The sequence below is a fragment of the Pongo abelii genome, chromosome 13 (assembly GCF_028885655.2).
Source record: "Pongo abelii isolate AG06213 chromosome 13, NHGRI_mPonAbe1-v2.0_pri, whole genome shotgun sequence".
NCBI lineage: Eukaryota > Metazoa > Chordata > Mammalia > Primates > Hominidae > Pongo > Pongo abelii.
In genome coordinates, this window is record NC_071998.2 from 119,425,052 (window position 1) to 119,437,820 (window position 12,769).

Genomic DNA, 12,769 nt, shown 5'->3' on the forward strand with positions numbered 1-12,769 from the left:
CGGTAGTGGGAAGATGTAGTCTATATTAGGAAGTGGCGCGCTGTAGAAGGAACAAGGGTGAGACTGAGCCTGTTCTCATCTTGGTGACGTGGTCTCTTCCTCCGCAGCATGAATCTGTGGGGACGGAATGAGTGGAGAATTCAGGCCAGCCTGCAGAGGGTCGTCCTGCCCTGAAAGGGTCGTTCTCGAGCTGTGTTGCCCAGTGAAGTTTCCGTGGTGGCAGAAATGCCCAGTGACTATGCGTGGCTATCTTGGGGAACTGAGTTTGTAATTTCATGTCATTTTAATGAATTTACTTTTTTGTGTGAGACACAGTTTCACTCTGTCGCCCAGGCTGGAGTGCAGTGGCACAATCCCGGCTCAGTACAACCTCCGCCTCCTGGGTTCAGGCAATTCTCGTGCCTCAGCCTCCCCAGTAGCTGGGATTACAGGCGTGCGCCACCACGCCTGGCTATGACTTTACATTTAAAAAGCTGCTGTGTTGAACAGCAAAGTTCTAGCTGTGACTAAGACTGGGCTCCTACGTGTTCTGAGCAGACGTGGGCATTGAAGATTGTGGGTTTCATGTGAGGCCTCGACTGACCCCAGATTGATGCTTCTGGGGAGTCCTTCGGCATGGTGTCCTCTTCTCAACCCCATCATGTCAACTTCTGGGCACTCTGGGGCCCCTAGGTGAAGGCTGGTGCTCACATTGCAGAATGGCCTGGAAGAGGTTTCAGTGCAATGTGGGCTGTGGAGGGCTGCAGGTTCCCTTGGAGCAGGAGCCAGCTAGAATTGTGCCTGGAGCCATGTGTGGCCAGGGCAGCTCCCCTGTGGGATACATGGGCCCATGGGGGGGTCCACTTTCCAGGGTGGCTAGGCACCTGGCTCTCAGCCACCCCTCAGCCTCCTATCCTCACAGCTGAACTGGGCCCGTTTGCAGTGGCAATCAGCTCTGTCTCTCTCCAACTACTGATTTTTCGGTTGGGAATGATTTACTAAAAGGAGAAAACTGTTGTGTGACACGTTTGGGGACCTTGTGTGAAAGCAGCCATAGGCTGTTTGTTCATTTGGAGGGGTTGGCAGCCAGAGGGTGAAGGTTTGTTTGGGCTCTGTACCTGGTACCCAGGCAGGCAGAACGCGCCACCCGGCCTCTTCTCCAAGAGTTAACTGCAGGCAGGGAGTGGTGACGTCAGCCCTGATCTTTGTGCCTCTTACTTGAGCAACCTGATGCCACCTTCTCCCCCGGGCTCTGTGTTCATTGGCTGTTGGCAGGACTTGCCGTGGGAGGGCTTTTTTCTTTTTTCAATTAAGTAAAAGGGCAGGGCTTAAGCACCCAATGACAGCTGAGGCCGGGCTTGTCTTATGCAAGTTTCCCGGGACCGGCAGCATTTAGGGAACTTGCTCCCGGTGGTGAGGGCAGCGGAGCACCCAGCAGGCCGCCAACATGCTCTGTCTGTGCCTGTACGTGCCGGTCATCGGGGAGGCCCAGACCGAGTTCCAGTACTTTGAGTCCAAGGGGCTCCCCGCCGAGCTGAAGTCCATCTTCAAGCTCAGTGTCTTCATCCCCTCCCAGGAATTCTCCACCTACCGCCAGTGGAAGCAGGTCTGTGGGGTGACCACGTGGAAGGGAGAGGCGCGTTCAACCGGTATTTGTTGAGTGAATGGCTGAGCATGCATGAACCATCCCCCACCAAAGAGAGGAAAGAATGTCTGAAATGTAGGAGTTTTTTCCCATTGTCATGCGGCTATGGCAGGCACGTGTACGTCACAGGAGTGACCGGTTTTCACGTGACTTCCCGGGAAGGCTGGAATTCCAGTGAAGGCTGTTGTGAGAAATGGACTTTCAGAAAGGAAATTCCTTTTGCTGGAATGAGGGGGGGTGTTCCTGAGAAGTACAGAGCCAGAAAGGGACCTGGGGGGCAGGCCAGTAGTGCATGGGAGGAGAAGGCAGGGAGGCCCAGGAGTTGAGGGTGCCGCGGGGTGGAGCTGCCCGTCCCTGGTGTGGGGGTGAGGGAGCCTCCCGCCTTCTCGACCCTCAGACATCTCTGTGGAGCAGGGCCTGTCTCTGCCCTGAAGGTGGGGAAGCCGAACTGCAGAGTCTGGAGGCCCCTTGCCTCCTCGGCTTCTAGGTTAATCAGTTTCCCTGCTACCCCCAGTGCCCACTGTGCACCGAGGGGGATTTGCAGATCCAAGGAAGGAGACAGAAGGAGGCCCAGGCCCTGTGAGGCAGAAGCAAGCACTTTGAGAATGTGTTGAAGCCAGCTGCGGTGAGCACACCCTCTGCTCTGGGTGTCTGTGCGACAGCACCCACCCCAGGGAGGCATGTGGTTCACCCTGGCAGCAGGCGGCTGGTTCCCAGAGGGCTCTGTGCCTGATGTTCGCCTCCTGCCTAAATGGCTTGTCCACTCTATTTCCATTCCTGTTAGAGATCTGGAGCAGTCACCCTACAGGTGATTTATGTCACTCTTGGCTGAGAGCACAGATGTCCACAGGAAGTTAAATGTAACCTCAGATAGCAGATAAAATATGTACCAGCATCTGTCCTACATTCCAGCCACGCCCCTCGCATTAGCCTTTTGATCACGCCAGGTCATGGGGTATCTGCTCAGGCCTCTCTGCCCGACACCCTTGGCAGCTGAGGAATCACAAGGCGCCGTCAGTAGTGTGTCTAAGAGAGAGGCGCGGTGGTGATCCTTTGAGGACGCGAGCTAGCCAGTGGGCCATCCGTTTCCAAACCCCAGCTGGCTGTCAGTTGATTTCTCCCAGTGAGAAATCTGGGGGACACAGGAAGACTATACCATCTTCCTTGGGAGATTCTCGGTTCCAGTTTTGGGTTCCGGATTCAGGGCGTTGCTGAGTTGGGGTGACTCACTTTCATCCCCCATGTTCTGGAGGTTAGCCTTGAGGGTGGCGGCAGGATGTGCAGGGAGGCGGCTTGGGAGGACCAGGGCCCAACTTGCATCCCACCCACCACTTCCCTAGCTGTCTGACCTTGTATGTTTAGCCTCTCGGAACTCCTGTTTCCTTCTCTGTAAAATGCGGGAAATGACATTTCTTACCTCCTAGAGCTGTTTGTGAGGGGTAAGTGGGTTGCTAGAAGTAAAGCATTTAGCACGCCCTGCGGCCCGTGCTAGGTGCTGAGGAAATGTGTGCTCTCATGGAGCTGTCCCAGTTGCCAACCATTAACAGCTGCTGAACAAAGCCCACCTCCTGGGAGGTGGGGGCGGAGGTGTTACTTTTGGAACCTCATTGCCAAGGAACAGTCTCTCAAAGCCTTCTTGGGACACTAAAGTGCTTTTCAGTGAGTGACTGAGAGAGCCAGGGAGGCTCTATCACCTGGCTTCCCTGAGAGCAGGGACTGGCAGTACCATCATACACATGCCCTTGGCTCCTTACACTTCCCCGGCCTCGGGTGCTGTGGCAGAGTCTGGCTCTGCCCCTGATTTTCACCCTGCCTACCAAGTTATTCTTGGACCAATGCCAGTTTTAGGAGAGAAAGAGCGAGCTGCAGAGTTCCTGTTGGAAACTGGACTCCGTGGCCATCCCCACGTCTCAGCAGGGAGCATGTGTGGTTGAAGCCTGGGTCCAGGGACCCAGGGACGGCGCTGCAGCGAAGCCACCCTGCTCACCCTGGCTGTACGGCACACGGGTCTTCAGACTGAGAAAGTGCCCAGCTGTCCCTGTTGGCCTCTGTCCGGAGGGCTCTTCCCAGGCTCCTTGTTTCCTCTGTGTTTGGGAGGGAGACAAGATTGGCCCTTGCCTGGGTTCCGGCCAGCACTTGGGGCTCTAGGTGGTGGCTCTGGCATGAGTCAATTGCCATGGTGGCTCTGGGAGTGGAGCAGAAGCATCTTGGGTCCTTGGGGCCAGCTCTGCTCGCAATTAGTGAAGTCATTGCCTGGGGATGGGGCCCCACAAGGGACAAGGAAAGGCTGGTCCAGGAGCCAAAAGACAAACCTTACCTTTCTTTTCTAGAAAATTGTACAAGCTGGAGATAAGGACCTCGATGGGCAGCTAGACTTTGAGGAATTTGTCCATTATCTCCAAGATCATGAGAAGAAACTGAGGCTGGTGTTTAAGAGTTTGGACAAAAAGAATGATGGTAAGTGTTGCCTTCAGAGCTGCGGCCGGTCCAGCCTCTCGGGCCTCCCTGTGCGCCTGGCTCCTGCTCACGGCCTCTGTTCTTGTAGGACGCATCGACGCGCAGGAGATCATGCAGTCCCTGCGGGACTTGGGAGTCAAGATATCTGAACAGCAGGCAGAAAAAATTCTCAAGAGGTGAGTGCTCAGCCAGTCTCTGCGTTTGGTTTAAGTGTGATGAAAGGAAGGCTCTGAGACTAACCCTGCGATGCCATTCCCTGGGCTGACCCTCAACTTGGCCTTCTCGTGGTTTGAAAGGATGAATAAGTAACCCCTCTAGGAGGCCAGCCCCTCCCCAGTGTTGCAGGCCAGCTTTCATTTGAAGAATCACAGATCACCTGGAATTTTGCCCATCGGCCAGCGGCCCATGAAGGGAAAACGAATTTGGGGGTGGGTCAAGTAGGTAAAAGGCCAGCAAGGAGCACCTGTGCGTGTGGTGGGGGTGGGGCAGGGGGCTCACACTGCAGCCTCGATCCCAGGTAAATTTCTTCCCCATGCTGGTAACTTGTCAGAGGCGCTGCCCCAAAAGATAGCTCCCTGGTGAGGGGCAGCTGCCAGGAAATCTCACGGAACAGCCCTGGGAGTTGCCGTCTGTCCTGGCTGGACCTTCTCGAAACCCTGCGGTCCGAACGCTGGCTGGTCCTCGGGGACAGCAGCCCTGGGCTCAGCTGCTGTGGCGGGCTCATCTCGTGCCGTGCTGTGCCCCCGTCCCTGGGTGTGTGCTTGCTTCACTAACATAGCTCCGAGCACTTATGCGTGTTGTTTCTGCTCTCTCCTCCGCACCCTTTGTCTGTCTGTCAGAATACGAACGGGCCATTTCTGGGGCCCTGTCACCTAGTAAGTATCCATGTCGCTCGTGACTGCCTCCCTTGACTTCCATGCCTGATCAGAGCGGGATTCTTGTGGGCCATTATATTGCCACTGTTGTGCTAAGTGGGGTGTGGAGCCCCCTGCTCTTTCTCCTGGGGGCAGAGGCGCCTCGTCTGGTTTCTGGGCATCCGAATGCCTGCCCTTGGCTCACTGGGAGGCGGGAGGATGCAGCTGGCGGATGAGCATGTGGGCACGTGGGCAGCCTCGCCTCTGTCTTGCAGCATGGATAAAAACGGCACGATGACCATCGACTGGAACGAGTGGAGAGACTACCACCTCCTCCACCCCGTGGAAAACATCCCCGAGATCATCCTCTACTGGAAGCATTCCACGGTGAGCCCCACGCGCCCAGGGCCCTCACCTGCTCCCGGGGGCCCTTAGCCCAGAATCACCCAGTCGTTCCCATCCCAGAGTGCAGCTGGGGCTTTCCAGCCACCTCCTCTTCCACAGGAGACTGTCCCCTCTTCTGCCAGCCCAGTAGAGCTGTCCACATGTTCCCCCTGTTCTGGCACACCAGCCAACCTGAACAGCCCCATCGTTCACACACACAGGCTTCCTCTTCCAGGACACCCTCCGTCCCCACATGCTCCTGCTCCTCATGGGCCACTTCAAATACCCCTTCCCATGATGCTGTCTGTTCTCCCAAAGCTGGTATGACCCTTCCCCCCAGTGGGAGGGGGCTGGGGCAGAAGCTACTCTACAAAGAACACCTAGGCAGAACTGTGAGGTGTCCCCACGGTCACACACTTGCTGCCCTTTCCCCCCGTCCACTGTGGTTTCATGTTCAGAAATGTGAGTCTGTGTTGGTCTCTGCCCCTGAGCCCTTCACGCTTGGCGTGTCCCTCTCTGAGTCCTGGTGTGCAGTCCTGTCCCCTGGACCATCCGCTCCAGGAGGGGAGGCCAGAGGTGCTCCTCATCTGCCTCTCACAGTGCCAGGCCAGGGCTTGTTAGGTGAAATTAAATGGACAGCTCCAGGGGTGGGAGCAGCTGGCCCAGAGCTCTGGCCTTTAGCCCTGGGATCAGAGCAGAGGTGGCTGTGATCAGCCCGGATGCCACCCGGAGAAAGGTTACGCAGGCAGCGAGCCCTCGTGTTTGCTGAGGCCTTGCATAACGCTCTGCCAGCGTGATCCGGTCACACATGAGGTTTCAGATGGCTCTCACTCCAGCCTGGTCCCTTCAGCGCAGCCAGCCTGGCGACCTCACACAGGCCTGTGAGCTGTTCTTGCAGGAGCTCCCTGGCAGCACTGGAAAGGGCCAGTGAATGGTTTTCTACCTAGTACCTTCCGGCTGCGTTCAGCTGAGGTTCTATACCTGTGCCTCTCCAGGACCCCAGCAGGGGTGAGAGCTCTGCTACCTTCAGAGTGAAGGGAAGGGCCCCAGCCCGCTTCCCACCCAGGGTCCTTGGCCTTCTCCCTGTCCTGTGGTACCTGGCCTGGAGCCGTGCTAGAGGGTAGAAGGCGACAGGTGCCAGCAGCCTTGCCCCAAGGGTCCTGAGTCAGGCTTGTGCCATCTTTCCTCACAGATCTTTGATGTGGGTGAGAATCTGACGGTCCCCGATGAGTTCACAGTGGAGGAGAGGCAGACGGGGATGTGGTGGAGACACCTGGTGGCAGGAGGTGGGGCAGGGGCCGTATCCAGAACCTGCACGGCCCCCCTAGACAGGCTCAAGGTGCTCATGCAGGTATGTAGGGAAAAGGCCCCAGACCCCTGGGGGGCCAGTTTCCACCTGGGGGATGCTGCTTGGCTAGTTTTCCCTTTCTCTGGCTGGTGCCTGCTTTGGTCCCAAACTTTCTAACCCAATAAATTAGACTGGAATTATTGCTCAGACAGGGGGTACCAGAATGTCACTCTAGGTGACATTTTGTGCAGAGCGGATCTAATTTTATCCAAGGCATCACATTACAGGGGCATAATGTGGACAGGTGAAGCTAGCGAGACTGGGGTGATGCAGGAACCAATTTCTGTAAGCACGTCTTGTGTACGTTACCCCACACTGGGGCCAGCAGAGCCTCACCTGACTCAGACGCCAGTGGGAAGCCATCCATTACCTTGGCCAGGTACGCAAATCCATGTCCACACAGCAGAGATAAGCTGGGCTGATGTCAAGGCAGAATTGTGAAACTGACCCACACGATGACACTGGTGGACTTTGATGTCTGAATGGTGACTGGCCACCACTTGTCCCCTTGCCCATACCTAGTACTTCTTGTGCCAGGAGCCCGGTTTGGAAGAGCTGCCTCTTTTCCCTCCCCGGCCTGCCTTGCTGGGCCTCCCTGTGTCGCACAGAGACAAAGGAAGCAGGTGGTTCAGGGCAGAACGCCTCGGGCTTGGACTCTGCCCAGGGCCCCACCACAGCTGTCTCCCTCCCTCTTGTGGCCTTGAGCAAACCCCTTTCCCTCCCAGGACTTCCCCTCCTCTGTGAAAATAGGGGCTTGAACAACTGCCTCATCCTTTTGTTTTTTTAGCAGAATTATCAGGAATGTCGTAGAGATTGAAAGCAGGCCTTGGGTGAAATCAAATGCCTGGGATGTGCCTTTAAACCAGCATGGGTAGGGCAGCAGGAGAGGTTGGCTGTGGTTTGATCATTGTCTAAGCTGAGTGCTGAGTGAGCATTCATTCTATTTTTTAATATGTTTTAAGTTTTTTTAATAATGAAAAACTTCGATTTTTAAAAATTATTATTATTATTATTATTATTATATATTTTTTGAGACAGTCTCGCTCTGTCATCCAGCTAGAGTACAGTGGTATGATCTCAGCTCACTGCAACCTCCCTCACTGGGTTCAAGCAATTCTACAGCCTCAGCCTCCCTAGTAGCTGGGATTATTACAGGCATGCGCTACCACCCCTGGCTAATTTTTGTATTTTTAGTAGAGACGAGGTTTCACCATGTTGGCTAGGCTGGTCTCGAACTCCTCACCTCATGTGATCCACCCACCTCTGCCTCCCAAAGTGCTGGGATTACAGATGTGAGCCAACACTCGCAGCGCAGCCTTTTTTTTTTTTTTTTTTCTAAAATAGAGTCTCGCTCTGTCGCCCAGGCTGGAGTACAGGGGCGCGATCTCAGCTCACTGCAACCTCCACCTCCTGGATTCAAGCGATTCTCCTGTCTTAGCCTCCCAAGTGGCTGGGATTACTGGTGCCTGCCACCACGCCTGGCTAACTTTTGTATTTTTAGTAGAGACGGGGTTTCACCATGTTGGCTGGGCTGGTCTCGAACTCCTGACCTCAAGTGATCCACCTGCCTCAGCCTCCCAAAGTGCTGGGATTACAGGCATGAGCCACCGCGCCCAGCCTTGATTTTTTTTTTAAGTCATCTTTATGGAGATGTTCAGGACAAGGCTGGCAACCAGCAGATACCCAGCACGATGGAGCTGAGCCTCACTTAGCCATGTTGGGTTACTTTGGTCTCATGATTCCAAGCTTGTCTTCCAAAGGGCGGAAAGAGCCTTCCCTTTGGCCACAGCCGGTTGGCCAGCAGAGGCTCTTGGCGGGATGAGGCAGCCTGTGGCCCCCCGGGTCCGTCTGACTGCTCAGTCCTCCTTCCCAGGTCCATGCCTCCCGCAGCAACAACATGGGCATCGTTGGTGGCTTCACTCAGATGATTCGAGAAGGAGGAGCCAGGTCACTCTGGCGGGGCAATGGCATCAACGTCCTCAAAATTGCCCCCGAATCAGCCATCAAATTCATGGCCTATGAGCAGGTGAGGACCCAGCTCCTCAGGGAGGGTCACCGGCCAGTGGCTACTCACTGCCTGGACTTGCTGGCTTTCCCTGGACTGAGCTCCCTGACACTTGGAGCCAGCCGTGGTACCCCAGGGACAGCAGGGCGAGGCGGGAGGCCCGGGCTCACCACCAGTTCCTTACGTTTCTGGGCAGCATAAAATGTGCCAGGGACTCCTGGAAGGGACGGGCAGCAGCAGGTGCCCCAACCTCTGGGTATATCGGGTGGTTTGTTTGTTCCTGGTTCTAGATCAAGCGCCTTGTTGGTAGTGACCAGGAGACTCTGAGGATTCACGAGAGGCTTGTGGCAGGGTCCTTGGCAGGGGCCATCGCCCAGAGCAGCATCTACCCAATGGAGGTGAGGGGCCACCTGGGTCCTGGGGCGGGCAGTGGGCACGGGACTGGGGAGAGGCGCAGGCTGTGCTCACGCATCCCGCTACTCCTGTTGTGCAGGTCCTGAAGACCCGGATGGCACTGCGGAAGACAGGCCAGTACTCAGGAATGCTGGACTGCGCCAGGAGGATCCTGGCCAGAGAGGGGGTGGCCGCCTTCTACAAAGGCTATGTCCCCAACATGCTGGGCATCATCCCTTATGCCGGCATCGACCTTGCAGTCTACGAGGTGAGGCCCAAGCCGGACAGGTTTAGAAACCCCCTCCCAGCACACCTCCGCCTGCTGTCTCCCTCCTTGACGGACGCATGGTTAGTGCAGGAAACTGCATCAAAGACTGCGTCTCCTTCCTGCTTCTCTGTTTATTGCAGAGCTTTCCTTCACCCTGCCTGTCCCTGGCAGACCCCAGCACCTCCTGTGAGCCCTGCACCCAGGCTCTGCATCCCCAGGGGCTCAGCAGGCAGATCCCCAGAGCAGGGTGGTCCCCAGGGGCTCACAGGCCCCAGCACACTCTAGACAGACCCCAGAAGTCAAGCCCTTCAGTCCTGTGTGGGGAAGGAGGTGTTCCCTCTACCTTGTCCCAGAATTCCCAGTGACAGCAGAAACAGGACAGCCAGGCTAGGAGCCCAGCCAGGCCCCAGGCGTGGCAGTCGAGTTCCAGTGGCCTGAGGATCCAGTAACAGCCCCGTCTCTTGCTGCCTCACTAGCCCTTCCTAGGGCTTATCCCATGCTCCCTTCCCCTTCTAGACGCTCAAGAATGCCTGGCTGCAGCGCTATGCAGTGAACAGTGCGGACCCTGGCGTGTTTGTGCTCCTGGCCTGTGGCACCATGTCCAGTACCTGTGGCCAGCTGGCCAGCTACCCCCTGGCCCTAGTCAGGACCCGGATGCAGGCGCAAGGTAAGGCTGGCCCTGGGCGGTCCCCTGGGAGGTCAGGGAGTGTGGACAGAAGCATCTGACTGGTGGCCTCCATCCTGCAGCCTCCATTGAGGGCGCTCCAGAGGTGACCATGAGCAGCCTCTTCAAACAGATCCTGCGGACCGAGGGGGCCTTCGGGCTGTACAGGGGGCTGGCCCCCAACTTCATGAAGGTCATCCCAGCTGTAAGCATCAGCTACGTGGTCTACGAGAACCTGAAGATCACCCTGGGCGTGCAGTCGCGGTGACGGGGGAAGGGCCGCCCCGCGGTGGACTCGCTGATCCTGGGCTGCAGCCCGGGGTATGCAGCCATCTCATTCTGTGAATGTGCTAACACTACGCTGTCTCGAGCCAAGCTGTGAAAACCCTACACGCACCCGCAGGGAGGGTGGGGAGAGCTGGCAGGCCCAGGGCTTGTCCTGCTGACCTCAGCAGACCCTCCTGTTGGTTCCAGGGAAGACCACAGGCATTCCTTAGGGTCCAGGGTCAGCAGTCTCCGGGCTCACATGTGTAGGGACAGGACATTTTCTGCAGTGCCTGCCAATAGCAAGCTTGGAGCCTGGAGGCCGGCTTAGTTCTTCCATTTCATCCTTGCAGCCAGCTGTTGGCCAGGGCCCCTGCCCTCTGGCCTGCCATGCATCTCCCTGTGCTCTCTTGCTTCCTGCCTGTCCGCTGAGGTAAGGTGGCAGGAGGGCTACAGCCCACACCCCACCCCCTCGTCCAATCCCATAATCCATGGTGAAAGGTGAGGTCACGTGGCCTCCCAGGCCTGACTTCCCAACCTACAGCATCGACGCCAACTTGGCTGTGAAGGAAGAAGAAAGGATCTGGCCTTGTGGTCACTGGCCTCTGAGCCCTGCTGATGGCTGGGGCTCCCGGGCATGTGTGGAGTGCAGGGGGCTCGGGCTGCCTGGCCTGGCTGCACAGAAGGCAAGTGTTGGGGCTTATGGTGCTCTGAGCTGGCCCGGACCCTGTCAGGATGGGCACCACCTCAGAACCAAACTCACTGTCCCCACTGTGGCAAGAGGGCAGTGGAGCACCGTGTTTGAGGGCGAAGGGCAGAGCGTTTATGTGTTCTGGGGAGGGAAGGAAAAGGTGTTGGAGGCCTTAATTATGCATTGTTGGGAAAAGGGTTTTGTCCAGAAGGACAAGCCGGACAAATGAGCGACTTCTGTGCTTCCAGAGGAAGACGAGGGAGCAGGAACTTGGCTGATTGCTCAGAGTCTGTTCTGACGCCCTGGGGGTTCCTGTCCAACCCCAGCGGGGGCGCAGCGGGACCAGCCTCACATTCCATTCGTGTCACTGCTTGGAACCTATTTATTTTGTATTTATTTGAACAGAGTTATGTCCTAACTATTTTTATAGATTTAATTAATAGCTTGTCATTTTCAAGTTCATTTTTTATTCATATTTATGTTCATGGTTGATTGTACCTTCCCAAGCCCGCCCAGTGGGGTGAGAGGAGGAGAAGAAGGGGGGCCTTGGGCCGCTGCAGTCACATCTGTCCAGAGAAATTCCTTTTGGGACTAGAGGCAGAAAAGCGGCCAGAAGGCAGCAGCCCTGGCTCCTTTCCTTTGGCAGGTTGGGGAAGGGCTTGCCCCCAGTCTTAGGATTTCAGAGTTTGACTGGGGGCGTGGAGAGAGAGGGAGGAACCTCAATAACCTTGAAGGTGGAATCCAGTTATTTCCTGCACTGCGAGGGTTTCTTTATTTCACTCTTTCTGAGTGTCAAGGCAGTGAGGTGCCTCTCACTGTGAATTTGTGGTGGGCGGGGGCTGAAGGAGAGGGTGGGGGGCTGGCTCCCTCCCTCCCAGCCTTCTGCTGTCCTTGCTTAACAATGCCAGCCAACTGGCGACGCCAGGTTGCACTTCCATTCCACCAGAATGACCTGATGAGGAAATCTTCAATAGGACACAAAGATCAATGCAAAAATTATTGTTATATATGAACATATAGTTATAAATGGAGTCATCAAAAAGCAAATTAAGAAAGAATTGGAAGTTAGAAGTTGTCAATTAAAGCAGCCTTCTAATAAAGTTGTTTCAAAGCTGATCATAGAGCCAGTATTTTTCTGACGGGGGCCTGGGTGGTCTGGGGGTGCTGACACGTTAGAAAATGAGCCCATGTTTTCCCCTCTGGAGCCTGGGTGGCGCTCCCTTTCGGCTTCTTAGAGGCACTCCCTCTTTAATGGGTGTGTGTTCGATTGGGGTGCCCTGAGTTGCTGTGTAGGGTCGTTCCTCAGCCTGTCTCAGGCAGGGTGTGGGGGGATCTCTCCCTCCGCCGGAAGTGCCATCTTTACAGAGACACCGAGGACATCGCTGGGCTTCTCTCCCCTCCCCCCAGCTGCCCCTCCCAGCCTCACCCCACTCCTGCCTCCCCACACCCTCTCAGTAACCTCATCTCACTGAGGATTACCTTCAATATCTATATTTAGATGACACTCCTTTTATACTTGAACGAATTCCAGCTTCATCAGTACCACTGTGAAATCCACATCCACTTAAACAGCACCTCGAGTTCAGCATGTCAGAAGCCAAACCCTTCATTTTCCTTCCAAAATCTGCTTCTTCATTTTCCTCATGCCAGCAAATGGCAACTCCTTTCTTCTATGAATTTAAGCCAAACGCCGTGTAGTCAACCTGACTCTGTACTTCCCTCTGGTTCCAGGGCAGTCCACCAGCAAATACCGTCAGCCCCACCCGCAAAATAGATCTGCTCTCTGGCCGCTTCTCCTGACCTCCACCCCTGCCACT

The 12,769-nt window shown here is 55.9% G+C and overlaps 1 protein-coding gene across 12 annotated transcripts in view; it reads left to right on the plus strand.

The window, feature by feature from the left end:
- SLC25A25 (solute carrier family 25 member 25) overlaps positions 1–12,068 on the plus strand; it is a 41,004-nt gene extending 28,936 nt beyond the window's left edge. For 3 of the 12 annotated variants that reach the window (XM_054521113.2, XM_054521117.2, XM_054521114.2), the window contains exons 2-11: positions 3,955–4,081; positions 4,170–4,257; positions 4,921–4,956; positions 5,211–5,322; positions 6,512–6,670; positions 8,541–8,693; positions 8,963–9,070; positions 9,166–9,333; positions 9,850–10,000; positions 10,081–12,068. In XM_054521113.2, the coding sequence (XP_054377088.1) occupies positions 3,955–4,081; positions 4,170–4,257; positions 4,921–4,956; positions 5,211–5,322; positions 6,512–6,670; positions 8,541–8,693; positions 8,963–9,070; positions 9,166–9,333; positions 9,850–10,000; positions 10,081–10,265 (1,287 nt within the window). In that variant the 3' untranslated portion in view covers positions 10,266–12,068. Of the gene's footprint in view, positions 1–412; positions 1,586–3,954; positions 4,082–4,169; positions 4,258–4,920; positions 4,957–5,210; positions 5,323–6,511; positions 6,671–8,540; positions 8,694–8,962; positions 9,071–9,165; positions 9,334–9,849; positions 10,001–10,080 lie in introns of those variants that run through there. The other 9 variants (XM_002820247.4, XM_003777460.5, XM_063714464.1 and 6 more) reach the window with 7 other exon arrangements.
- The last annotated feature ends 701 nt before the right edge of the window (positions 12,069–12,769 follow it).